The following is a 27,420-nucleotide window of genomic DNA, read 5'->3' as shown; positions in this document are numbered from 1 at the left end:
GTGATGGTGGCCTGCAATGACTGTGATCTGAGGGGTCTGTGCACCAGTGATTATGACTTGTTGTCATTGATCTGTGATAATGACCAGCAGGGTTAGTGAACAGAAGTGACTTCGTGATTGTGATCTAAAGTGACTGTGAACAAGTTGGTGATGGTACTCTCCATCACTGCTGTCAGGTGACTGTGATCCTGACCCACAGAGATTTGGCTTCAGATGACTACCAGCCAGGGTCAGATGGTGACCATTGACCTGAGCTATGTTTTCAGGGAGCAGAGTGTTGATCTCAGCTGACAGCTGAGGTTATTGATCTGCATTATGAGCTGAGGCAGCTGAGCTCTGTAGGCGTGGGCTCAGTCTGGGAATGGAGCTAATATGTATGTAGTCAGTCCTCCTAGATTTCTGATTTTGTTTTGTTTAATAAAATATCCTCCCAGGGCCTACAAACGACACTTCCCTGCTCGGCCCCTCGCAAACGAGGAGTAGAGACGAGGACTAGGTTGGGTCAATGCTCAGAAAACACTAAAAAGCATCTTCCGGGCCTTGAAGCTACGACCACGACCACATTCACCCTTCACAACTCCACAACGGTACCCCCAACCTACTCTCCCGACCTTGGCTACCGGCCCCAAGTGCGCCTGCGCGGAGGCGGGGAGGTGCTTTGCCCTTTGTTGTGGGCCCCAGTTTCCCAGGACACCGCGCGGCGCTGGGGTGGGGCTATGCAGATGAGGCACTCGGGGGGCGGGGCGGTTGCGGCGGCGTCGGCGGCGGCCGGGGAGGGTCAGTTGGAGGCAGGCGCTCGCTGAGGCAGGAGGAGGGCTCTGGGCCCGCGGCCTGACAGGGACTTAGCCCGCAGAGATCGGCCCCGCGCGCGCGCGACCCCACACCCACCCACTCATCCACCTACCCACTCCCTGCGCCGCCTCCTCCCACCCTGAGCAGAGCCGCCGAGGATGATAAACACCCAGGACAGGTAACAGCCCGGCCCAGGCTCCCCGCCCCCACCCGCCCCTCATCTGCTCCAGAGGGCCTCCTCCCCCACAATCCAACGGGTCCCCGCCCCCCCAACGGGGCCCCATCTGCCCCCCCACTGGGTCCCTTCTCCACTTCTGCCACCTCAGTCGGATCCCCAGCCCCGCAATGAGGCCTCCTTCCGTCCTTTAGCCCCCTCCCTCTAGCCCGGCCCATCCCCCTCATCCGGGCCTCCTTCTCCGGTAAAGCCCGCACAAACCCGGACCCAACCTTACAATCAAGTCCCCATTTCCATTCGGCCCCGCCGAACGGTGCCCCATTCCCCAAACTGGGCTTTCTTCCTCATCCAGACTCTCCAGATTGTTTCCCATCTTCCCCAAATCTTTCTTCCTCTCCCTTTGAGTCACTTAACCCAATCTTTTGAATTCCTTCCCTAATTCAAACTGCACCCTCTGACCGGACCCCTCTCTTCTCACTGCTCCCGCCCCCCAGTCGGACTCCATCCTTCAGTTCTCAACTGAACCCTTTACCCCCACCCATTACCCTCTGCCGCTCTCCTCAGCCCTAATAGTCTTTACAGCGATGCCCAGCCGTCCCCTTGGTCTCTCACTCCAGCTTCATCTTTTCCCATCCCTCCTCCCTTGACACCGCTTTCCCAGTTCGGCCCCATTTTCCCTGTCTCCCACCCTCATTCCTTTTATTTCTCGAACACGTTGAACTTGACTTCCGTCCTCCATCCTATTCCCATAATGGGGTTACCCCCAATACTCTTCTAAACACTCCTACCCTTTAAACACTTTCTCTCAACTGGAACTCATCTTTACTCTTACTCCTCCCATCTTAACTGAACCCCATCTTTAGATCATTAGATCACAGAACTCAGCCCACCCTGCTTCTACCGAAGGCCTACCCTCTTTCCCTGAACCTCCGGTGCCTTCAAATCAGACCCCATACTCTAAACGCTGGGCCTTTGCAAGTTTCCTCCCTCAAAACCAGACCCCAGCCTTCCCCTGTTAATTGGAGAGAAAGGGTGCACATCTTTCTGAAACTGAGCACCAGTGGTTTTCTAAACTGGCATCACTATACTTCCCCCTGGCCAAACTAGGCAGAATTCAGCATTTCAGTTTTCCTCTCTTCACCTCTCCTCTTTTTTTTCCAAGGCAGCCCTTGTCATCTATCTCTCCCTCAAACATATCCCATATTTCTGCCCCAAAATCTTCTTTGAAACTGTTTCATAATTTCCTGATTCCCTGCAATTTTTCACCGCAGTTGTTTCTTATACATCAGAATGGCTTCCATTTGCAATTTGGGTCTAATTCTCTTCCTCATTTTTTCCGTAGACTTGTTGCTGCCCCCGCCAAAATGAGTCTGAAGCTCGTTAGTTCCCCACACCAGACACTTTGTCCCCAGATTTGGCCTTATGGTCTCTTCCCCTCACTGGGGCCTCATTGTTTTGCAAGTAGATTGATTCCCTGCAAATCCTCCTTAAATTGTGCCGTGGCCTATCCAAAACTAGACTTTAGTTCCTCTTACCAACATAGCCTTCCTTATTGCTTTTCTTCACATAGGACTCTAACTACCACTTAAGGTTCCTCTCAAACTTGGGCTCCCTCCTCACCAAAATGGTCTCTAACTTGCCATTTCCCAGTCCTTTAGCAGCACCATCCTTAAATAATCCAGCTAGGTTTTCAGCTTTTCTTGTATCTCAGTGTTTCTCAACCCTGGCTGCACATTTGAAAAATCACTCCCTGTACCCTACCTTCAAAGATCTGCTGTAATTGGCCGAGGGTGAGGCCTGATTATTGGTATATGTTTTTAAAGTTCCCTGGGTAATTCTTTCTAATGTTCAGACAGGGTTGAGAAGCACTGCCTCCTCTTACACCCCAGCCCCCAGAAAGCCCCTCCCATCATATTCCTTTAGTGGGTGTCAGCCTTTTCTCTACTGAAAAAGGCTTTTTCTTAGGGATTTCTTAGTCTTTTTCTCCTAGGTATTATCCAGAAACATCCAAAATACCCACCACAGCCTCTTAAATTCTCCTACCTCGAGTCACACAGTTCTCAGCTATTAGCCATTTTCTTCCCTTAATTCTCAGATTCTTATGTCTCCCACACTCCCATTTCTTCCCTACATGCAGAGAGAAAATTCACTTCTCATTTCCTGTTGTGTTATGGTTCTGTTTGATCCATTGTCCCCACCTCCCAAGCCCTCTTTACCTACAGTCCCATTCTGTTGTTACAGTTTCCTTTTCCGAGACTCTCCATATCCATTTCCCTTTGCAGTCCCCTCTTTTATTCCATCTTCTCTAACCCACCCCCTCTGGAGCTGAGAAGGTGGAGGTGGATGTATACTTAGATGGTGCTGGATGCAAAAGGTGTTACTTGTGAAGAAGGCTGTGTGCTGAGGGTAGACAACAGGTATGAGAGAGGGCAGGATGAAGTACAGGGGTGGAGGGAAGCAGAGGAACCTACTGAACAACCCATGAAAGGGGTATGTGAGATGGATTTTCTTTCCTCTTCTTATATTTTTGTCTCCTCAGTGGGGTTTGGAAGGTGATGTGGTCTCAGCAGGCATTTTCTGAAGTCCTCCAGACTGAACTGGTCTGGGTGCCAATTCCTTTGCCTGCTGAGCCCTGAGAGTTGAGCACTTGGGACGAACACATAAGGGTCTTCGCTGACTGAGGTTGAGAGACCTGAGTTCTAGTTCTGGCTGGCCAGTGTGCTTACATGTAAAAAGAGGAGGTTGGGTTCGCCTAACTTGAAGATTCCTTCCAGCTTCCTAAGTGGCAAAACAGGCTTGCTTGTCTCCAGGGCCCTTGCTTAGGGTGTTGGTAATCTGAGGGGTTTGGCTGTATGAAAGGCAGGTGGAGGGAGGAGCCAGCTGGCTTGCCAGGGCCTGGGCAGGAGCAAGGACTTGGATCAGGCTCCTCCACTTTGGCCTGGGGGTGGGGTGGTGTGTGCAAGGTGTCTGGTTTCTTTGAGTTATGGCAATCCTTTTTCCATAGCATGTTTCCCAGCCTCCTCTGGCCTGCCCCTAACTTTCTAAAAGGAATCCTGGTAAAGCCGTAACTAGGGATCTGGATAACAGCCGGATATTCTTCCCAGTCAGTGTTCTCGGTGTTTTGTATCCGCCGAGGGGGTAAGCTGGCTGGGAGTTTAGCTCCCATTGGGTGGGGGATGGGCTTTCCAGCTTCCCTGCCTCCAGTGAAATACTCAAGAGGTGGAGGCTTGGTTTCCTGGAAGAAATAGTTGCAGAGGAGCCGGCAGTATGTTTTGAAAACAAGGCTCTTCCTTTCCAATTTTGTTCTGATTAGTACCTCCAAAATGTCAAAATTCCTGATGGTAGGTGAGGGAAGGAGACACAAGTTCAAGCACTTTTATTATGGGTTTTGAACATGAGGTTTAAATCCCAGGAAATGAAGCTTCACAATCTTTCTCTCCCTGGATTTGTTGGGGGAGGAAGACAGTCTCTGTCTAGGGCTTCCTCCGTACCTTGTGACAGTACAGCATATGGAGAAGAGCTCACCCTGGCTTGATAGCCACATGATAATCAGTTTGTGTCTTATGGGCTTTGAGGAGAAGCATTTGGTTCTACAGGTGGTTTTTCTGGGGCGTGGGCAGGACACAAGAGCACATAAGAGCTACCCTGAGCATCTTCACTGACTCGTTCCCTGAATAATGGAATTTCTGTCTCCCAAAGAATTTGGTTTTGGTTATTCCTTATTTAATGGCACTATGGCTTGTTGGGGGTGCGGTGGTAGGGAGAGCAAGTTTTCCTGTCATGTGCCTTCAAGGCCATCCCACAGAGAGAAAGAGACTCCTACTGTAGTCAGGAATCCCCCCAAACTGGAGGTATGCTTCAGAAGAAAGCAGTGTGGACTAATAATAGTAATTCTTCACTCTGCCAAGAAATCTAAATTTAGCCTCAGAACTGCTCAGAAATATAAAAAAGGGGACTGAGGAGTGGGGTAGAGGGATGTTACATATGTGCATTTCTAGAAAAAAAAAGTAATTTATCCCTTGTTGAAACAGTACGTGGTGTTGATTCAAGTTGGTGCCATGATTTGGAAGGCTATGAAGCCTCATTGAAAGCTGTAGACCAGAAATGGCCAAGTAGGTGAGAAAGAATTTTGTTACTTGGAGTGAACAAAACAGGTAGTTTCCTATTAGCAACAGAAGAATTAAAACGCTTTGTACAAGATAAAACCTTATGAAAATTTCCTAGGCCTTTGATACTGTATAAACAATGAGGTAATTCTACCCTGGGAAGAGAGGCTGGACCTGGGTGATGAGCTTACTAACTAGCTTGCGGTACTTAAAATGTATCTAACGTGTAAAATTAAGGTCTTATTGTAAAGCATGATTACCTAGCTATCCACCCACCTCTGGTAGCACCGGTGGTTTTGCCTACCTTTGGTGGAAGATGTACCAATATCAGCTGTGTAATAAGATGAGCAAACCTCAGAGGCACAGATATTCTAGCTGCCAAGCTAAGTGTGTTTCTTGTGGAGAATCAACCAAAACCCAGTTTTGCTTTCAGTCTGTGATTCAAAGTGGTGATGTCATTTTCTTTATAATGTTGCTTAGCAAGTAGACTCCCTTTGGCACACAGAACAGCCCTAGTGAAATGTCTTATGCCTGGTATCTGACCAGGGCCCCTTTCCTGGGGAAATTGGCAGCTGGAAATCAGCTATGGTCACAACTAGACTGGAGGTGGCCATCACCTCCCACCTTTCTTCCTGTTTCTTTTTAGTTAAGTGTGATGGCAGCCCTGGATTGGTCCCTCTTGGCATAGGGATTAGTCATCAGAGACCATCCTAGTCTCAGTAAAAGCAGTTTATGTGAGGGAAGTTTATGAGAGAGTTGTTTGAGGCAGGGCCTGAGACAGGAATGGGTCAGAAGTTGAAAAAGGGGAGTGAGATAGAATGTTTGGGAATGTGGTTTTTATCTTTTCACTTGATACCACGAGGTAGGTTATACTAAGGGCCTCTGACCAGGTAATGGAAATCAGAAAGGGTGCAGACTTGAACAAGCTCAGGCCGCTGATTCAAATGAAACATGATCAAAAGTATATCAAGGGGAGTATGAATTCAGGTATTTGTTAGATGTAGCTGAATGCAAGTTAGTCACACAGTTACTTTTTTAAAATTTTAAAAAATTTTTCCTTTCTCCCCAAGGCCCCCAGTGCATAGTTGTATATTTTTAGTTGTAAGTCCTTCTAGTTGTGACATGTGGGATGCCGCCTCAGCCCGGCCTGATGAGCGATGCCATGTCCGCGCCCAGCCTCCCCACGAGCGAAACCCTGGGCCACTGGAGCAGAGCGTGCGAACTTAACCACTTGGCCACGGGGCCGGCCCCCACAGAATTACTTTTATATTAAATCTCTACCCTGTGTAGTAGGCTATACCCTGCTTTGAGCAAACTAAATATAAAAATCAGAACTGACAAAGTCAACTGGAAGTGATTGTTTAACAGGAGATCCTTTATCAAGAGATTTGATATTACTTCCTTTAAATAGTAAGGTCCCTAGAGATTTAAAAATAAGATTTGAATTATAAAAATTTGATTTACCAGGAACATTCCCCAGCAATATATCTGCTGCATACACTGCCTCTCTGTAGCCAGTGTATGAAATTATAACCTGCTAAGGGCATTTCAGACAAGTTTTTCAGAATGCTTTAAGTTAGAGGCCACAGGATGTGATATGTCAGTGGCACTCATACGTATCCTTAGGAGTGCTTCCAAGGGAATGTCTGATAACAACTGAGAAAATAAAAGGCACTAACAGATCAGCTCTAATCTCCCATCTCTCTTCCAAATTAACTTGGATACCCGACACCCTCATTTCCAGCATGCTGTATTTTTTTCTTCTCCTCTGACAGCAGGACCAGCCTAGCTGGATGTTTGGGTTTAGTCTGATAGATTTGATTCTCCTTAATCAGCCTGATCTTTTCAGCTTCTAGACTGAGCTTCTTAAATCATCCTTTTGGTGGTAGAGATTAAACCATGCCTGCCCCCCAGTGGAGAGTGAGCAGGAAAGGAAAAAGCTGGGCATTGGAGCCAGTAGAAACACGACTGAACTGAATATGAAACCTAACCTGGTTTGGATCTTGTGATAGGAAGACTTGTGTTTAGAAGCCACTTTCTCTGTGTTTAAGTTTCCTCTAGTATTCACTGTTGATGTTGGTGGCATATTTTGACATAATACCATTTTGTACACTAAAGCCAACACAAGAAGAGAAAGCCATTGCTGGACATTTTCATGTCCCTTGATTTCTTTAACCACCACATGGATGTACCCATCTGCCTTCCCTTCTCACTTCAGAAATAACAATTAGCAATTACTTTTTTTGAAAGAGAAGCAATTTTCCATTCAGAGCATGTAACTAAAAACAGATCCATTTTATGATAGACGATGAAGATAATTATGGATTGTGATCTACTATCTACTAAGCTTATGCCAAACCCCAGCTGTTTCTCTTAGAGAGCTGGAACTGGATCCCATGGTGGGGGCCTGAAACACTCTTCCACCCCCACTCACACACACACTTGCTTTTTCGTGCAGACTTTGGTGGACGGGGAGGAGGAAAGTAGTCTCCAAGATCCCTGTATGCGAGAGTGGGGAAGTGAATGATTTGTTACCGTGAAATAGCCTTCTTGCATTTATTTGAAGAGGAACGAGATCAGGACACGAGCAATATCAGGAGCTCAATAGATTAGTGCTGGACACAGGGCAGGCTCTAGGGATTATTTCTGGGAAGACAAAGGGAATTCTGAATCTAAAAAAAGGAAACCTACCTCATTCTGATCTTTTCGATGGGTTGGCCCCATTGTTTCTGCCATTTCCAAGTAAAAATTAGCTCGGAATCAAGATAATGGTTGAAATGCAGGTCAGGGGTTGAATGTAGTTCTCCCATCTAAAGACTGTTGAGGAATCATTTCTCTGTAAGTAGGAGTCTGAAGTTTAAGTGAGTTAGCACCATAATTCTAGAACTGCAAGGGCCTTGGTGATTTGGTTGTTTTGTGAACCCATGCACTTCTCCTGGTATACAAAGCTACATCTCATCTATTTAGCCTAGAGGAGGTTTGCTCAGTTTTCTCCAGTGCCGCAGCCTTCCTGGTGCTCCAGCAGGAACCTCAACAGAGACCTGAAGTGGTCTCTAGGAAACAGGAAGGGAATCAGGTCATGTGGGGCATATGTGTGCCTTTGCTTGGGGAAGCCTCCACCCTTGTCATTTTTTTCTGGCCTGGACACTCTTTTCTATTCCTTAACACATTGGAAGGGATCATTCCCCGCCGCCCCGGGAAATCAGTCTCATCCTTGAAAACAGTGGCGTAGTCCTCTGTCATGCCCCTTCTGCTAGTAGCTGTTGGTAAGGCCAAAAGTAGGCAGGCTGAGGATGCCCTGAGGCTTTCCAGAGGAGGCAGGAGGCAGGAGGCAGGAGGCGGCCTATGTGGTTATCACTCTCAGGCGCTGATGCTGCTCCAGGCCCACTGACACTGCCCTGGGAACTCCCATCTCCCAGTGAAATTTCCGTGTGTAATTTCAGGCCCCTAGTTGAAATCCTTGAGAGAAAGAGGAGCCGAGCTAGAGCAGTGATGGGTTTGGACTTCCTGTCTCAGCTGGAATGCTCATACAGGTTTCAGTACTCAGAGTTTTAGTGGGCTGCCCATTTGGTTATTGTACCATTGCCATGTTAGGTGTGAGTTCTGTTCTGTCACTCTGAACCTAAGTGAAGAACTCAAATCTGGCATGCCATGTCATATAAAGCAAAGGACAGTGTGAAGAATGGTGCCTCACGTTATTTTACAACTAGTTTTCAAGAAAAAAAGCCTTGATTTCTAGCATTTACTGATTTCTGTGGTGTAAATACTACCCCCTGGCTGATTCAAGCTACCAACATGACATCACTAAACACACAGTGGGGAAGAATGCAGTCGTAGGAGCTGGCTCCAGCACATCAGTCCAACAGCCTCCCAAGTTATCCATTGCATTCCAGCTGCCCTGAGGCTGGCGTGTTGGGGCTGCAGGACAGGCCTATTGCTGAGTCATTGTGTACATGCACAGACAATTTACCTCTTTCCTCGTTTCACTTGCCCTCAGCCGGTGGAGTGAACTACATCTCAGCCTAGGGAGCCACTAAATTGGATTCAGAGAAGGCAGTGGAACAGGTTTGTTGGGTCCACCTAAAAATAATGGTGGCACTAAGGGCACACACCTGGAGGTGACAGGGAGCTGCTTTAGGAGCCTTTCATCCTCTGTAATCCATCTGATTATTGGCTTCCTTACTCAGGTCCCAGCATGTATAGCTCCTTCCAGCAAAGCCCCAACCTCCCTCCACCCCCCGCCAGTGCACATGCACCTGAGTGTCCATTCTGACCACAGCAGTATTACCTAAACTCCCATGCCTAGATCATACTCTAGCAAAGGGCAAGGAGGCCCAGCATTTGGTGGCACACCATGGACAAACTCTGACACCATAATACTCTACTATAGTGCACCTCCTTTCTGGCAGCTAAATCCCTGGATTTAATTCAGTTCTTGACTCTAGAGGGATCTGGGTGATTTCTTGTCCAGTTCCTTTGTTGATCAGGGAGAAGGCCATCATTGGAAAAGTTATCTTGGGAGTTTCTTAGGGACTCAGTATCCAGCCCACATGACTTCCTGAGGCCCATATGCCTGTCCAGCATGAAATGATTGTGTAGGCTTTGCAATTCTGCCACATTGGTATTGAGGCACTGTTGGGGTAAAGGTGTTGGTGGGGGTACAGGGCTCCAGGCCGAGCAGGCAGGCCAGGATCTGGTTCCTCCCATGGTCTGCCAGCACTACAGAGATATGTTTGATGTTTGACAGGTGCTCCTTTGGTCAGACATGTCCACCTGGAATCCCTTGGCCCTTCTGGGACTCCTTATGCGTCTGTAGGATGGTGGGTTCCTGCCCTTTAAGAGAACAGTAGTTCTGAAAGCTGAAGCTGAAAGGACTGGGGCAGTGTTGTAGCCTTAGAGCATTTGTTAGGGAGAGCCAGGGCAGGGGTTGGGGTGGATGTGGAGTTCAGTCTTCAAGTCTTGGTGTTTACTGCCTCACCTTCTCTGTTTCTTGCAGTAGTATTTTGCCTTTGAGTAACTGTCCCCAGCTCCAGTGCTGCAGGCACATTGTTCCAGGGCCTCTGTGGTGCTCCTGATGCCCCTCACCCACTGTCGAAGATCCCCGGTGGGCGAGGGGGCGGCAGGGATCCTTCTCTCTCAGCTCTAATATATAAGGTAAGGAGGACTCTGGGGTGGAAGGCTTGGAGCAGTGTGTTCTCACACTGCACTGAACTGCTGTTGAAGGGCAGTAATCACTTTCTTTAGTTTTCTCTTAGGCCAGGCCAGTAGGGGGATTGGGAAGGACTCTTTCAACTCGGGCTGCTCTGTGGCTTTTGGAGAGAACTAGAAGGAAGTTATCAGCACCAAGCAAACACTCTGCCATCTTCGCACTTTAGGGTCCTGAGTGGGAGGGAGAATGGTGAATGGGAGGGGTGCGAGAGCTCTTTCTGGTGCTGCTCCTCAGTTTCTCTTGAGAAATACCAAGGGCCAGGAGGAGCAGTTTTCCCATTGTCCTTGACCCTTGGGCATTCTGATTTTTCTCCCTTACCAGCTTGATGGAGGTGGGGCAGGGTCATGTGGAGGTGAGTGGTAAGGAGACGGGGGCCTTGCATCTCAGTCACCTGTCACACTGGCAGCATAAGGCATAATCCAGGAACTGTAGAGAACCCTGGGAATCTACGCGGAGAGTGATCTGGGCCAGGGTGGGCAACCAGCCCTTTGCTGCCTTTTAATCTCTGTGATTGAGGCCCAAAAGATGGTTTAGCTTCTCCCTAAGACTGGCCTTGATGGGTAGCAGGGTGGCTGAGTTCTGGTCTCTTGAGATTGTGCCCAAGGGAGACAACATGGACCCTGCAGTCTCCCTGGAAGCCAGCTTTGGTTGATCTGGGCACACACATCCTCATTTGTTTCTCAAGTTTCCTTTTCAGAGAGGGAAGGGAAGGAGTGTGGTGTTGGGGAGAAAAGGATGGGCTTGTGAGTCAGGGAGATCTTGTTTGAATCTCAACTCTGCTGTTTACTAGCTGTGGAACCTTGGGTCAGTTGCTTAATTGTTCTGGGCCCCTAGTATGTCGGATTTAAAATTGGAGATATTAATGCCTACCGCAAGTGCTTGTTTTGATGATTGAAAAATGGGAAAGCATCTTGCACAGTATGTGGCACTTAGTGGACACTTGGTAAATATTTCCCTTCCCATCATGCTGGATTTTGGCCGACATCAACTGGTCTTAGTGCCCGAGGAGTGATGGCTCCATTTAGCCTGCATGCAGTTCTACATTTTTAGCATGCCCTCTATCCTGTGCTACCCTGAGATTGGCCCAAGGGGACTCCCAGCACCACCTAGGTTAGGGAGCCTATGACATGGCCAGAAGCAGAAGTGACCTGGTCCTCTGATGTGATCTCCTCCCAGGACGAGAAGCTCACTGTGACCCAGGACCTCCCTGTGAACGATGGAAAACCTCACATCGTCCACTTCCAGTATGAGGTCACCGAGGTGAAGGTCTCTTCCTGGGATGCAGTCCTGTCCAGCCAGAGCCTGTTTATAGAAATCCCAGATGGATTATTAGCTGATGGGAGCAAAGAAGGGTAAGGAGCAAGTGCTGGGGAAGGGGAAGGAGCAAACGGGGAAGGAGGTCCCATTCCACAGAAGGGCATACGCTTACTGGGGCTAACACATGAGTAGGGCGTCTGCCTTTTCCCCTAGCTCTAGACTTCCCAAGTAGATACCATTTTGTAACCTGTTATTTTTAGCCAGTAAAACAGGCCTGCTCCAGGTTATAATTAAAGCAGATCATTATCACATTAACCAAATCCCTGTCATTTAATGGCCCCATGGTTCACTCTTCTCAGCAGACGTTAAATCCCGCTTGAGCCGCCATACAGTGGTGCTGTTCAGAAGGCCAGGAAGCTCAGAGATACAGTGGGATTTCACTGGATTGGGCAAGGCCCTCCAAGCAGCCAGGTGTGGAGGAAACAGTCCTGAGGACGGAGTTCTCTTGAGTGGCCCCAGCCTCGTGAGGAAATCCTTTTAGGCAGAGTTAGGGCCCAGAGTCCCTCTCAGTGGCAGGTTGTCATTATCAAACTTGACAACTTTGGAAGATCCCTGAAAAACTAGTTCTCTTCCTAGGCCCCATACTGTCGTGTGAACTGCATTAAGTTGGTTAGTGTTAACTTCAGATGAAGAACCCCTATTCCAGGAAGAGATAATTCAATAACATTTTTCTTTGGAATTGTGGCTTTTTTCCTCCTAAACTCAGGGCTCCTGGTGTCTTGAAGAACTGTCTCCCTGGAGCTTCCCTATTTATAATGCTGGCTGTAAGCCTCAGAAAAGCCCTTTTTTGGGGTGGGTGGGAAGTCTAGAGAAATGGTGGTGGGCCTGAGTGCTTTTCTTTGTTTCTTGCAGATTGTTAGCACTGCTAGAGTTTGCTGAAGAGAAGATGAAAGTGAACTATGTCTTCATCTGCTTCAGGAAGGGGCGGGAAGACAGAGGTGAGGAGTCAAAGCAGCCTGAAGCCTACTGCCCAGACGATGGGAGACTGGGGAGGGGAGAAGGGGGCTCCTAGGCAATGGGGGTGGGGCTCTTGAGCTTGCCATACAAACCCTGGGAATTCATGGGGGTGGGAGTGCCCAAAGGTCCTTTAGTAAAGGCCTAGTGCTTAGTTATTCCATCTTTGTTTCGGGTTTTCCCTCCATTTGAGCCTACCCTTGTGTTTCTTATCAGAATCCTTTTTATACTCTTATCTTCCGCAGCTCCACTCCTGAAGACCTTCAGCTTCTTGGGCTTTGAGATTGTGCGTCCAGGCCATCCCTGTGTCCCCTCTCGGCCAGATGTGATGTTCATGGTTTACTCCCTGGACCAGAACTTGTCCGATGAGGACTAACGGTCATAAAGGATGCTTTGCCCAAGAGCCACAGTGGGGGAAGAGGGGAAGTTAGGCAGCCCTGGGACAGAGGAGGGGGCTCCTTGCTGTCTAGAAAAGGACGCTGAGGGGCTCAGGGTGAAGGTTGCCTATTGTGTTCTTGGAGTTGACTCGTTGAAATTGTTTTCCATAAAGAACAGTATAAACATATTATTCACATGTAATCACCAATAGTAAATGAAGATGTTTATGAACTGGCATTAGAAGCTTTTTAAACTGCGCTGTGTGATGTGCTCTATCTAGCCTAGGGGAGGACATTGCCTAGATGGGGAGGGACTGTCTGGGTCCAGGGGCGAGGCCTGGAGGGCTGTTGGGCAGCACTGTCAGGCTCAGGTTCCCCTGCTGTTGGGCTTTTTTTTTCGGTTTTTAAGACTTGTGTATTTTCTTTCCTTGCTTCCTGTCACCCCCAAGGGTTTCTGAGTATAGGCTTTTCAGCCCCTGGGCAGTGTCCTTGAGTTGTTTTTTTGACACTCCACGGGGGCTTCTCTGTGTGCATTTGTCTCTGGCCTGGTGAAAGCAGGTCTGACCCCTCCTTCTTTAGAGCTTAATGTTATTCTGGCATTTGGTTAAGCTGGCTTAATCTGTTTAATGTTATCAGTGCATTATAAATAGGGGCACTAAAGTTCACTCCCACCACCAGGGCTTCTTTTGGGGTGCCTGGGCCTTAAAAATAAGTAGCCAACTCCAATTCTCAAATCAAAGCCAGAAGTTCTTGCTCCTGGTTGCAGGCCCAGGCCACAAGGTGTCTCCTTCCTAGGGTCGCAAAGAACAGAGCAAGAAAAATAGCAACTCAGGGCCTGGGAGTTGTGGGGGAATCTGTTGCCTGGCTGAGTATAGTGCTAACTGCCCCCCTCCCTCTCTAACAGGTTCTGAGTAGGGCCTGAGACCCTGTTCCACAGGGCTTAGGGGTGGGACCGGGGGTGTAGAAGTGGCCTGCCCTTTTCTGTTTTCACTGAACAGCTTGTTCTAAGGGGGGGAGGAAGAGGGAGAGATCTAGATTGGGTGAGGGGGGTGGGAGTGTCAGGGAGGCAAATGTGTTGTGTTATTGTGTCAATAAACTGATTTAAAGTTGTGGTGGTTCTGCTCTTTATTCCTGTACCAGGATCAGCTTCCTACCACCACAAGTCTATAGCTTAACCTAGTAGGGGTGTGATACATGGTTCTTAGGAAAAAAGCTACAGTGCATCAGGACAGATCAACTGGCTGAGGTCTCTGGGGCCACATTACATTGCAACATGTGGGGTTGCTAGCTGTCTGGGAGACACTGCCAGAGCCCCATAGAGAGACAGGTCTGTACACATCAGCTTCATCCAGAATAAAGGCTATATTCAGGATTCAAGCCGTTCTTAGTTCTTCCTTTCATATAGAAGGCTGGGTCCTGAAACCGGGTTTTGGCTTTCACATGGAGCTGCCTGACATTCCCGTTCCTGGAGGTGTCTGAAGGAAGTAGCACACACCTTCCCTAGGAAGACAGTCTTCTCCTTTTGGAGCCCAGTGCCCTCAGGTATGGCTGCTGTTCCCCTGTGCCACCAGTCTGATGAATAAGCTCTCAGTGGCACTAGAGGGGGCTAGAATCTTCTTATGTTCTTTTTTAATTTCTCACAAGCTTACTAGCATTTTTTTCCCTTTTGCTTCTGTTTTCCCAAGTAAAGTGCTGGGCATGTTCTTCCACCTCCCACAGCCTTGGAACTATCTACTGTTAAGCTGTGGCAGTCCTTTGTTTCTCTGGGTCTTTGGCCCATTTTTACATTGTCCTGTATGGAGCTTAGTTGTGTTTTCATGCTGAGCCAACTTGCTACCCTTGGACTTTACCTGGTATTCATTAGAAGATGTAAACTCCGCTCTTCCACCCCTCACAGTACTAGGAGAAGGTCTGAGCCTAGAGATACTCAATTGAAATAACGGCTTGAAGATGTCCTCCACTGAGCAGATAACCCATAGAGGCAGCATAAAGGCAGTGACTGAAAAATGGTCACTATAGTGAGATATTTGCCACCGAGATCCATGTGGATGCTGACAATGGCCAAGTTAATGTAGGCAGTTTAGGATTCAGATGTTAAACTCAAACCCAAAGAATATACAAGACAAGGGTAAAGAACCAAGATAAAACTCAGTCCTTTAATTGTCCTCAAAGCTGGCGGAGTGGACAGGAAACACACCTGAGATTCTGCTGCCATCTGCTGGTGGGTCCTCTTTAATACAGTCGGAGTTAGAAGGACTAAATTGGAAACCCAGGTACAGTTAAGATTTCCCTTGCAAAAAGAAAAACTTTTGCTAGATAAGACCACTGACAGAAAAGAAACATGGTACCCAAAAGTTGCATTCCAATTAAAAAAGCAACTTAGAAGGTGGACTATTTTGAGGGGTGGTGGATGGGACAGGGGAGATATGTGAAAGGCAAACTAAGTCTAAATTTAAGAACAGGGACGTTAAAAACTTTATTCAATAAATACAACAAATAATTTAAAAATATACTTCAATTCCAAAGCCAATTAAGAAAAAGAAGTAGCAAGGAAGGTGGGGGGAAAAGGGAGAGGAGGAAATCAGAGGAAAAGGAGAACGTTCAAGAGGCCAAACAATGGTTTGGTTGGGCTGTGTTTCAGAATGTACCACCCTTTGAAATTCTGATCAAATGCTCTTGACCCATAAACCCTTAGCCCTTGTTCTGAGGGGGCAAGCCATAGGAGTCCACTAGCCAGGAATGATTCTCTGGGCTCTGGAATATGGGGGGGAGTGTTAGGGGGTAGTTTCCCAGTCATTGCTAAAAACCATCTGTTCTAACTCCCTAGGCAGGTTTAAGTAGTGCAAATTCTTAGGCAGAGAGCTCCCATCTGCATAGTTTCATAGGTGTGTCCAAAGCCAGGGCCTCCAGGAGATAGGCCCCAGAGTACCCAGGGGTCCAAAGCCACTTTGGTGAACAGGATCTAAGGGGGAAGATAGGAGAGGCCAGGGCACAGGATAAAGCTCCTGGATAAGCCGCTTAGTGGCCAAGCTGGAAAACACTGCTGGGCAGGAAAGGGCTGCAGGGCAGTTAGTCTGGACATTGGATTCAACAGCTTGCCATCAGCCAGGGAAAGTGGAGCTGAGGATGCATATGGAGCAGGCCCAGGAAGATCAGGAAGCTGAGGGAGAACGGAAAAGTGGAGAGGAAGGAGGAGGCAGCTCAGCAGCAAACTCCAGGAGAAATAACCAGCAGCCCTCACAGATTTGTGATTGTCTCTTAAAAAGATTTATTTTCTCTTCTTGCCTGAATGTACAAAGGCAAAAAGAGTACAGTTTGTATATATATATATTTATATATATATATAAAAAAACAAGGAACTTGGTAATGTACATTTTACAGAAGGGAAGAATTAGGAAGACTGAAATTAAATCCAAATCCAACAGAGCAACGCCAATGGAACAAAAGCTATGAACAGCAACACTGCCCCTCCAGCCCGGGCCTCCAGCTCGCCCCAACCTGCTCCCAATGGGGGGCTGAGCACCAAGGCAAGCGGGTGGGCTGGGGCAGGAGGGGCTGGGGATGGGGCCTGGGAGGGGCTCAATCCCAGGAGGGGCCCATGGCAGAGGATCAGCAGAAAGCTTCCTGGGATGCCCTAGTAATAAAACAAATGACAAAGGCCCAGAATCATGGGGCCAACTAGCTGCCCAGTTGAATCTTGGGGGCATCAGAGTAGACACTGAGATGGTGATAGGGTATATGGGATAATAAGTGATATGGGTGACCTCAAAGCCTGTATAACAATAACTCTCTAGCCCTTCTGCAGTCTTACCCTCCCACCTCATCTTGGAGCCGGGAGAGAAGAGATTCAAGAATCACCATTTCATTTCATGGAGTGCCCTCTTAACCCTTCTGCATGTGGTCCTTTGACCTTGAGATGTGTGGAGAGGGTGAGGTAAGAGAAAGAAATTTCATACACGTACACATACATGTACAGGCAGGGAAAGGGGATGAAGGGAACTGGCACACCTTAAATAAGGAAGAAGCAGATGTAAATCCTAAAGATCAGCTCTCCAAGGCTTGGCTATCCTACCTGGGGATGAGGCTCTTTCCCTCTAGCTTGTCTCTGGGGAGCCCCAATGAGCAATGTCTATGTAGAGGCTTGGGGTGGCTCAGAGAGAGTCTTGGTCTGGTGGTCTGAGCCCCTAGCAGCAGACTTTTCCAGCCTTTGCTTCGGGGTGGGGCGGGGGTGTGGGAATCCTTGCTGAATGTCTCATCCTTTGGACCAGGTCATGCGTGCCACAGGTACCCCCAACTGTGTTTCCTCCCCACATAGAGAGGCTGGAAGTGGACAGCAAATCTTTCGCTCAGCACTCATCAAGGATTTCTATTTCTTCAGTTGCTGCTGCCGCTGCTTCATGTTATTTCAGGGAGGGAAGATTGGACCCAGCAAGGATCGGGGACCAGGAGGATCAGGGATCAGGAAAAGGCAGGCCATCCTGCCACTGTTGCTTTCACCTGCTCCTTTGGGCAGCTCAGCTCCTACTCTTCAAGGGAGACTGGATATAAGGATCAAAGAGCCAAATGCTTTTTAAGGAAAAGAAACAAAGAAAGAGCTGTTCCCATCTGCAGAACCCAAGGCTGCCCTGCTAATGCAGAAATTCCTCTTCTCTGTGTTACAGAACAAAGCAGAAAGGGCAGGAATGCCAGGCCATGCCTACCCAACGGGAAAGAAAATTACTCCAAACAGTTTCTTTACAATATGTACAGAGCACGCTGTAAGCCAGTGCCACAGATACAAAACACACAACAATATTTAAAAACAAACAGGAACAGAGATGGGCCCTTGGCTCTACCTGACAGGAGCCTGGGAGGGCATAATCAGACTGAAATTCAGAGTCATCCTCTTGGTGGGGTGATTCAGGTTAGGTGGGGTGAAGGTGTCCACACCATCTACTTCCATGGATGAAAGGGAAGTCACTGCTCAGAACACTGCCCACTGGGGCAGGAGCGGGCAGAGGGCATGATGGGGGAAAGGGATGCTCCTTGGGTGCCTGCTAAGAGGTCTAAAACAGTGGGGGTGTTTTTGGGAGGCCTCAGAACCCAACTTGAACCAAAACAAGGACATGAAAACCTAGAGGAAAGGTCTATAGGGCCTGCTCTTGGGAAAATGATCCTAAGCCTATCTGGAGGAAGGCTCCAGGGATCTTGGGAAGCAGTCTAGCTGGGCATTGTGCTTACTGTCCTCCACCTCCAGGCCCCAAACTGAGTCAGAGCCAAGCCCATGCTCTCTACTGGTCACTTTTGGCACTCTGGTCACAAATACCCCTCTCTAGCCTAGGGTGGTGTCTGTCAGTCTTTATCTCTCTCTCAATCCAGAAGGTCAAGGAAAGATAGGAGAGGAGGAGAACAAAGAGATGACACCTCAAAATCAAAGTAAGAGCTAAAGCTCCCCACACCTTGGGGAAGAAGTGACTCCAATGAAGTTACCAAATCATCATTACTCTCCCAGTACAAAGAGCATAAAGCCCGGACTGGGAGACAGCATTTCTAATGAGAGCAGAGAAATGTCTGCTGTCTCAAAGCACAGCTCCACTGAGTACACTCTGTGGCTCTGAGGACTAATGGCTTGGATGTGTTATCCCAGGGTCTAAGGAACACAACCTCCCATGGTCAATGGCCCCTAAAACAAAAACGTGTATTACAAACAAACACGCTTATATTGGCACACACGGGGTTATAGATTGAGCTATATAAAATCATGTACTCGTATACAGAGGAATTGGGCTGTGTATATTTGTGGCCCTATATGAGGAGGATATTCAGATGGCTGAATGGATAGGACATCTCTAAGAACTGCTGGGTGCTCCCAGGGTCTGCCTTCTGGGCCTTGCCCTAAGGTGACCTGGCAGACTCCAAAACTCCCCATGCTAGGGGGAATACTGTTTTACCTGCCTGAGTCTTAAGAGCCAAGCAGTGGAAAAGATGAAGAGAGATCAGCATGGGGATCCCCCTGGGAAAGGCACCAAGGGGTTAGGATGGAAGAGAGAAAAGGTCAAGGGGTTGGGGGCTAAGAAGCAGCAGGACTGAGTGGGGAAGCAGGTTCTCTTTCACAGACTCCATTCATGCTCCAGCTCCAGCTTACTCCCAGTATCCCTGGGGAGCCCTGTGCTGGTGTTGGGACCCCTGGCCCTCTGCCTGACAGGTAGCCCAAGGCCATGTTAGGGCAAATGCCTTGGTCTTCCTTTCCAGGATAGGCTCTGAGCATTTATATGTGCTCACGTGAGAGGGGAGAAGTCTTCATATTTGAAGACCTTGTTTTCACAATTACAGAGAAAACAGCCCCCAATTTCTTTCCTGAGATTCCGATTCCTCCACTTGCTGCCAGTTCCCAGGGCCCAAACCGCTGGGGAGATGCAGAATCTGGTGATGGCGGTTATGATGGTGAGAGGGGTATGGCTGCTGTGCTATCTTCAGACCTTACCCGGTGCTTGGGGAGGTCCCTCCCCGGGAGGGGCGGGGGTGTGTGGTACTGCTCCAGCAGCTGACCAGGGGCTTGGAGAACAGGGCAGGGACTTCTCTGGGCTGAGGCCATGTTCTCCTGGTTGCTCCCCGTGCCTTCATCTCCACAGAGGCCACAATAGTCACTGTGGCCGAGAGAATAAATATTTTTGCTAAGTACCAGCTCTCCAGCTCCTGAGGAAGAGGGAAGGTTGGGGAGTCCGGGGATCTGGTGGAGGTGAGACAGCCAAGCGTCTGCCTTCAGTCGTGATGGGAACGGCAAACAGGATGATCAACACCATTTAACTGATGTCTAAATGGCGCCTCCAGCACCTCCTTGGGTGAGCCAGTCCGGGCCCACGAAGCTGACTTTATCCGGGCACTTGGTGTTCTGCAAGGGAAACATGGACAAATGACCAGGCACTCAGCTGGATGGCAAAACAACCACAAGGTGGCGCTCCCAGAAAACAAACTGCAGGGCTGGTTGGTACTGTTCCCTAGGGGACATAGGTGTTCCACAGCTCCTCTCAGACGCACATGGCTTCATGGGAGACTTGCATAAGAGGCTTGGCCAGGGTTCCACTGTTTCCAGACTGCTGACCCCACCTAGGCTCCACAGAGATTCTGTGATCCAGGTATCAACTATCCCTGCTCTAAGTGTTACCCCAAATTACAAAGTTACTTACCAATCTCACCTCCGGGGGGGTGGGTAGAGTGAGGGAGTTGAGCCTTGCTGGCTGGCAACAATGGCTGTGGAAGAAAGCCCTGAGTGAGAAAGAGGACATGTTAGCAGAGCACTCCCAGAACCGTCCAATAAGCACTTTCTCTTTACCAGCTAGGTGGGTGCTGGGAGGAGTTTCTCCTTAAATTCCTAGCTCCACTGAATTTTGGGGTGCTGACAGAAAAAAATCTGATAGGTGGCCAGATATAGTGGCTGGGGTTAGATAGTAAGCCTCTTTATTTATTTATTTATTTATTTTTATTGAGTTATTGATAGGTTACAATCTTGTGAAATTTCAATTGTACATTAATGTTTGTCAGTCATGTTGTAGGTGCACCACCTCACCCTTTGTGCCCACCCCCCACCCCACCTTTCCCCTGGTATCCACTAAACTGTTCTTGGTCCATAGTTTTAAAATTCCTCATATGAGTGGAGTCATACACAGATTGTCTTTCTCTCGCTGAGTAAGCCTCTTTTTTTTCCAAGTAAAGCTCTTTTTTTTCAGCTGCTTGTTTCTCTTTAGCTGTGGGAACTCCTGTTCCTTATTCTTCTGAGTATCAAAGCCAATTTTCTGGAGGAGTTTGAGAGTCCTCAAGCTCCAAGGAGAAATAAATGTCATTTGCTTTAATGACTGTCAGTAGGAGGCTAGATTCTGGACGGATTAGAATCTCCACCCACCCAAAAAAAGGATTCTTGCCAGGGGCCCCTTTCTGTGGGCAAGGGTACTGGGATGGAGTAAAAAAGACAGGAGGTGAGGAAAAGAGGCTTACCTGCTGCATAGGGTAAGTTGTACTGTGCTGGGAGCAACGAGTACCCCAAGTGGTGGTGGTGGTGGTGTGTGGACATCAGGCGCTGGGAAGGGGAGGTGCGGGGCCGGTCTACACTCCTTTCACCCCCGCCTGCTCCCCCGACGCTGCTACAGCTGCCACCACCCCCAACTACCCCACAGCCTCCCCGATCTCTCTCCTGAGAAGTTTTATCACTTATCTGGAAAGGAAAACAGAGACAAAAGCACTGTTGTGAGACACACATGAGAACCAGATGCCTGGAGTCCACATTATGACTCCTTAGAGGGGAACCTAAGAATCAAGGAGGTGCCTGGTGGAGCCGTGTCAAGTCAGCCAAGCTGCACTGTGGTTAGGACCTGAACTTGCCCATCTTCTCCCAGACCCTAGATCTGGCCTCATTGGTCTTTATGACAGCCAGTGTCACTGCACTTCCTTACCGTGGGAGACTTGCTCTTGTAGTGACTGGCATGCTGCTGCAAGATGTCCAGGGCTTTGGACTCTGAGCTGGATTTACAACTGACACTGGGGCTGGCTCGTGCCTTGTCGGCATCTTCACCCCCTGAGACCTTGCTGCCATATGGGGAGAAAGAGTAGCTGGAAGGCAGGTAGGAACCTGGGGAAGGAGAAATAAAGCAGTCAGAGAGATGGGAGATGTAGAAGAACTGCTTTTGTGAGCTTGGTTAGGTAGCACCAGTTTTCCTAGGCACAGGCTGAGATATTTTCTACCACAGTATCTTCGGGCTGAGACTATTAGTTTGCCCTTTCTTTACTAGAGGCAGAACTAGCTAAGGGATATTAGGGACATGGCCCTCAGTTGCTGAGAAGTCAACTTCCCTAGAGCCCCAGTCTCAGAGATCCACCTTGGAGAAGTGACATGGTAAAGTGCAAAGATCATAGGGTTTGGAGTCAGAGGGCCTTGGGCTCAAATCCTACCTCCGAGACTTACCAGCTGGGTAGCCTTGAGCAAATTAACAACTTTTGAGATTCAGTTTCCTCATCAAACTGAAGATAACAATACTTATTTCATAGGGTTACAAGGAGGAGTAAATAAGATAATGTACATAAATCACCTAGCACAGTGCCTGGCCCAGAGCAGACATTCATCAAATGGAACTACAGTCATGTGTCGCTTAATGATGGGGATGTGTTCTGAGAAATGCATGGTTATGCAATTTCATCGTTGTGTGAACATCACAGAGTAGACTTACACAAACCGAGATGGTATAGCCTACTACACACCTAAGGCTAAACGGTACTAATCTGATGGGACCACTGGTATATATGTGGTCCATCATTGACTGAAACGTCATTATGCGGTGCATGACTGTTATTATTTTTATATGGATGGATGGGGGTAAAAGGAAGAGAGGAACACCAAAGGGTAAGAATCTCCTATCTGTTTGAAAAGATTACTTGTCCTATTTAGAGTTTGCCTTATAATGTTACACCAGAATATTGAGACTATCTAGACTGCTCTCCTATAGAGAGCTGGGAGCTCTAAAGAGTGAAAGAAATGCTCGCCCACCCCAGAAGCATCCCACGTGGCCCTTCAGGCAACAGAAATCAGTGAGTGGAGTTGAATAAGAGCATTTCCTTCTAACAACTTAAAAAACACGTGTAAACCCCTACTTTGTGCCTCACTCCCCAAGAAGTCACGGATGGCAGTGTAAAGAGCTTATCTTCCCAAGCTGAACCCTTCTAGCTGGACTTCCCCCCAAGCTGACTTCAAACTGCTCTTCCCTTCTCTGCTGTCTGACCTTTACAGCAGAACATGATCTTGCAAATGAATACATGCATTGTCTTGGTTTGAATTTTATTTGTTTCATGTGTCTCTCCTGCTACAATTAATTCATAAGCTCCTTGAGGGGTGGGAACTAGTCTTCTTTCTTTTGTGTTCCCCACAATGCCTTGCACATTGCAAAATGTAGAACATGTGTTTAAAAAAATCCCAGCTGAGGGAAGATGGCAGTGGTAGGGAGTTGTACCTTTAATTATTCATGAAAAGTGACTGTAGAGGCAACTCTCTAGCTGGAGCAAGGGAGGGAGAGGTGGTCCTGCAGACTGTAATTAGCAGCCATTCAAGGAGCTTGGGGTTAAAGTGTCTACTTCACAGAATGTCACATTCAAAAAGGGGCTGTCATCTACCTGAGCCTCAATAAGCATTGGGACCTAGCAAGAAAACTCTGGATTTGAAATCTGTGCTTCATTTCCCTTCCCGGTTAATGGAACACCAGCTGGAACGAGGGTGCTGTACCTGGGTAGTTCTGCATCATCACAGCAGGCATGCCCCGGTAGCTGGGGTGGTTGGGGTCATAGGACTGGCTGTAGGAGTAGCCGTGCATGTAGGGGATGTAGGACTGGTGCTGGGTGAGGGGGGAGGACACAGGCACATGGACACTTGGTCGGGGCTCCTTGCTCCCAAGGCGGGATTCTTCAGACGTGGGCAGCTTGCAGTCACTACTTGTGCTTTCCTTCCCATCCTCCTTGGGGACAGAGTCCTTACTCCGATTCCTTTCCTCCTTCAATTTGCGGTCTCGCTCCTCTTTCCACCGCTCATCCTCTGACTTAATGTCTGAGTACTTGGCAGGATAAACATATGTCCACATCCGGGGCTCTGCTTCCTATGACAACCACAGAATGAGCACTGAGTGTTGAACAGATAAGGGAGAGATTTCAAGGCCAAGTCCCAGTAGAAACACCAGAGCAGATAATACTAGACACCTGGGGCAGAGTATGATCTTGGCCTCTATTGATCTTCATTTACAATCAATTCTAGTTGCTCTTGCTTAAAGAGCCTGCCCCCTCCCTGCCCCAAAGGAAACAAAATGTGGGGAAAGAAAAGAAAGATCCCGAACAGCATTTTGGGGAAATGACTCCAAGAATAGAAGAGGCTACTCCCTAAGAAGGATTTTTAGGTTGTTTCACTTCTTCAGGGCAAGCTCAGGGCAAGAAAGCTGTAAGTGGTGCCCAGCTCAGAGGAGGGAGCTTTAATTGGGGCACCAGGAGAGAAAGGAAGACTTTCTAAGTCTCATGAGCAGAGCAAGATGCGAGACCAAGTTCTTAGCTCTAACTCTACCTATAGTCTTTTTGAAAGTGACTCAGTCTGAGTAATGGGACTTTCAGCCTACTCTAAAAAATGGAGAGATCACCATTAACTCATTCCATAGGAACCAAACAGTGGGAGCAACAGTGGACTAGGAATCAAGATACCTGGGTTCTAGTTCTGGCTCTGTTAGTGAAACTTCAAGTAATCTTAGACAAATCAAACTAACTTACCTGGGCTTTCGTCTCAAGTAGGAAAAACACCTTTTACTAACGTAAAAGCATTTTTTAAAAAAACATTAAAATGATTTACAAAGGTAAAGTAGCCCTAAAATCATAGATTTCTCCTGCTAACCTGCATTCCGTTGACCCCCTACATAAGGACAGCCCTGATTAATGAGGAAGAGGGAAAGACTATCAAACAGTATTTCTATTTCCTCCCGGAACAGTTACCTGTCGGTACCAGAGTATTGGATCCACCTCTGCCTGTCGGCCACACTCAGCACCTGTCTTAGCCTCAGAAGCCTCCTTGCCTAGGTGGCTGGCCTCATTCAGCTTCACTTTAAGTCCTTCTGGGGCCTGGCTGGGGAGTTTGGACGAGTCATCTAACTTGGGAATAATGACTGATTTGGCAGCGTCAGCCCCTGGCTCTTTGGCTTTGCCAGGTCCTGACTTCACCAGGTCTGTCAGGCTGGGGGCCTTGGTGAGAGTTGGTGGAATTGACGGCTTTTGCTTCCATTCTTCCTTGAGTGCTGCCTCCCGTTCTTTCAGACCCATCTCTGTCTTCTTTTCCAGTCCCCGCTGTTGCTGCTCCAAGCTCTGCCGTTTCTGCTGTTCTTCATACTGCTGTCGGTATGCTGTGTTAGTGCTCAGGAGGTGGGTGTGGTAACTCTGGTCACTGTAGCCATAGGGGGGCACATAGGCATATTGGTTATAGTATAGCGACTGCATATACATGTTGGGACGTTGCTGGATGACGGAGGGTTGCTGACTGGAACTGCTCAGCTCTGGTTTCTTTTCCTCACAGACATCATTCTTCACTTTTCCCTCTATGCTCTCAGACTCTTCATCCTTTTTTGTCTTCAGGGCCTGGTTCTCTACTCCTGACTGGCTGCTGGGGTTCAGAGCCCCAGGGCTGGACTGTGTGTAACTTGGAGAGTAGTAACTCTCAAAGCCTTGGTAATATGGTGACTCTTTGCTCTGTGGCTGAGGAGGGAAAAGAGTTTTCTTAGCTCCTTCCTTAACCAACTGTTCAGGGTCCTTTGACTTGACACTGTCCACTTTGCCCTCCCCATCCTCCCCAGCATCAGAGATGTCAGAGTAAGCAGGACTGTTGGTTTTGACTGAACTGGCTTCAGCTCCATTCTGGGTCACTACATGTAAGGGAGTCATGGGCTGGGTAGGGGTGGTGCTATCTAGGCGGCTACTGCCTCCAATTGAAGGACTGGGGGCATTGTCTGTGAAGCTGTAGATCTTGTCAGCTTCAGCCTTGATGCTAGCTAGTCGGCTTTGGTGGGGGTCTGATGAGCCGTTTAGGAGCCCTTCCATTTTCATCCCCTCTCCTGATGATTCCCTGAATGGGCTTTTGCCTTCTTCTGCTCGACACACCTTCCCAGGGGTCAGAGGACTTTCAAGTTCCTTTGAAGACTCCTTCTTTTTTTTGTCTTTCTTTTTCTTGTCCTTGGCTGGAGTCAAGGCAGGGTTGACTGTGAAAGGTTCTCCCATCACAGTGGGCTTGGGCTGAATGGGTTTGAGTTGGGGGCTGTTGGGCATGGCTTGGACCACTGTGGTGGTCAAGCCTGAGGAGGAGCCTGGGCTTGTTGCTGTGAAGGTGGCTGTCTGGAAAGTGTAGATTTGCTGCGGGGGGATGGCAGGGGCAATGGGCCTGGCTGACTTTAAGCTCTTGGAAGGAATCTTTTCAGGCTTCAAACTAGAGGGTTTTTTACATTTTTCTTTTTCCATACACTTCCTTTCCAAAGAATCAAAGGCATCATTGCTTGTTTCATCCATTACTGAGGGTCCATCATCAGAGCCATCATTGGATAAGGCCCCTAGGTCTGTGTCCCCTTCCCCACTCAACTTTTTCTTACAGAGTCCTTTTGTGCTGAATTTGCTTGAAGGAGAAGGGCTATGGGGCTCTACGAGCCGAACTTTGGGGGTAGCTGAGCGGGCAGGGGACAAGGAACCTTTTTGTGAGACAGATGCACCATTGCAGCTCCCAAGGTCTGCATGTAGGGTGGGCTCCTCTCCATACTCACTGTCTCCATCTGCTTCTGGCTTGCTGTCATCATCTGTATGAGCATGAGCTTGGTGGTACTTAAGTCCGTTGATGTGCTTGTACTTTTTGTTGCAGTTTGGGTGGGGACAGTCAATCAGGACTGGGGAGGGACAATTTCTGTCTAAAACAGTGGGTTCCCCCTTGGTCCCAGGAAGGGGGCCAGTGGCTGAGCCCATGGAATTCGTACGGACACGTTTGCTCCCTTTGGAGTCCTCTGAGCTAGAATTCAGCTCCATGTCTGAAAGCGGTTTGTTCTTCCGCTTATTAGCTGAGGAAGGGCTGGCTTTGACATCCTCAGAGGTGCTACTGGCAGGTGGGCGATGCTCTGAAGAATTTTGGCTGCCCCGACGGCCTTTGCTATTGGCTCCTGCTCGAGTTTTGCTGCTGCTGCTGGTCCCTTTGCTGTCAGACGCTGTGGCTGTCTCATTGACAGGTGTGTTACTGTTGGGACGCATACGTTTGCCTCTACCCCGACCATTGCGCATCTCCAAGTCACTGGTAGGGGAGTCACAAAACCTGGGCAAAGGACAAGCACAACAGGATATTATTAAGAGGAGAAAACATCTTAAAATCACTTTAGCTGCAGGCTCCAGAAGAACTGTCCAGATGGTAACTATCATTTTCAATGAATATGATTTGTTAAAGAAACTTTTGAAAGCGTGGGAAATGCATTAAGTGGTGAGCTCTTAGGATGTTATCTGCATGCATGCATGTAATGTTGTAAATTATTCCCCAACATTTGGGTTCCCCAAACCCTGGCAGACTGGAAACTAATATTAGGAACAAGCTGTAGGGTGCCATTCACTGAAATGTCAACCTTAAGGTCAAATTGCAACTTGATAAGGTCCTTGTGAAACCTACATTGTCTAGTGGAGTTTATAAAACTGAAAATGTTCTTGAGTTTAAACTTCTAAGAGATAGTACCATTGAAAAACATCATCAGTGAATGTTTATTTACCCATAGTCAGACTCTATGGCCTTGGTCTCAACAAGACTACAGGTAGAAGCCAGAATTCAATAATTCCAGACAAAGGCTTAAATACGATCTCCCAATTCCTACCCAACCCATCAACAGCTAATTCATTTCTTCTTCTTTTTTTTTTTTTTTAAGATTTTATTTTATTCTTTTTTCTCCCCAAAGCCCCCCAGTACATAGTTGTACATTCTTCATTGTGGGTCCT

At 48.2% G+C, this 27,420-nt stretch overlaps 2 protein-coding genes across 4 annotated transcripts in view; one reads left to right on the top strand and one right to left on the bottom strand.

The window, feature by feature from the left end:
• The first annotated feature begins 766 nt into the window (after positions 1 to 766).
• OAZ2 (ornithine decarboxylase antizyme 2) lies at positions 767 to 13,767 on the top strand. The gene is given in 6 exon segments (XM_046654243.1): positions 767 to 970; positions 10,070 to 10,145; positions 10,147 to 10,227; positions 11,459 to 11,634; positions 12,452 to 12,537; positions 12,799 to 13,767. Coding segments are annotated over 6 exon segments (570 nt in total). The 5' UTR covers positions 767 to 950; the 3' UTR covers positions 12,930 to 13,767.
• A 1,610-nt stretch (positions 13,768 to 15,377) lies between these two features.
• ZNF609 (zinc finger protein 609) overlaps positions 15,378 to 27,420 on the bottom strand; it is a 206,289-nt gene continuing 194,246 nt past the window's right edge. For all 3 annotated transcript variants that reach the window (XM_046652704.1, XM_046652706.1, XM_046652707.1), the window contains 6 exons: positions 24,415 to 26,755; positions 23,174 to 23,540; positions 21,357 to 21,532; positions 20,902 to 21,118; positions 20,097 to 20,175; positions 15,378 to 19,801 (listed from right to left, as the gene is read on the bottom strand). In XM_046652704.1, coding sequence (XP_046508660.1) covers positions 20,102 to 20,175; positions 20,902 to 21,118; positions 21,357 to 21,532; positions 23,174 to 23,540; positions 24,415 to 26,755 — 3,175 coding nt within the window. In that variant the 3' untranslated portion in view covers positions 15,378 to 19,801; positions 20,097 to 20,101. The remainder of the gene's footprint in view (positions 19,802 to 20,096; positions 20,176 to 20,901; positions 21,119 to 21,356; positions 21,533 to 23,173; positions 23,541 to 24,414; positions 26,756 to 27,420) is intronic.

The sequence above is a fragment of the Equus quagga genome, chromosome 2, assembly GCF_021613505.1.
Source record: "Equus quagga isolate Etosha38 chromosome 2, UCLA_HA_Equagga_1.0, whole genome shotgun sequence".
Lineage (NCBI taxonomy): Eukaryota > Metazoa > Chordata > Mammalia > Perissodactyla > Equidae > Equus > Equus quagga.
Note: the sequence above shows the minus strand (reverse complement) of the source record. Positions and strands in the feature narration are given on the sequence as shown.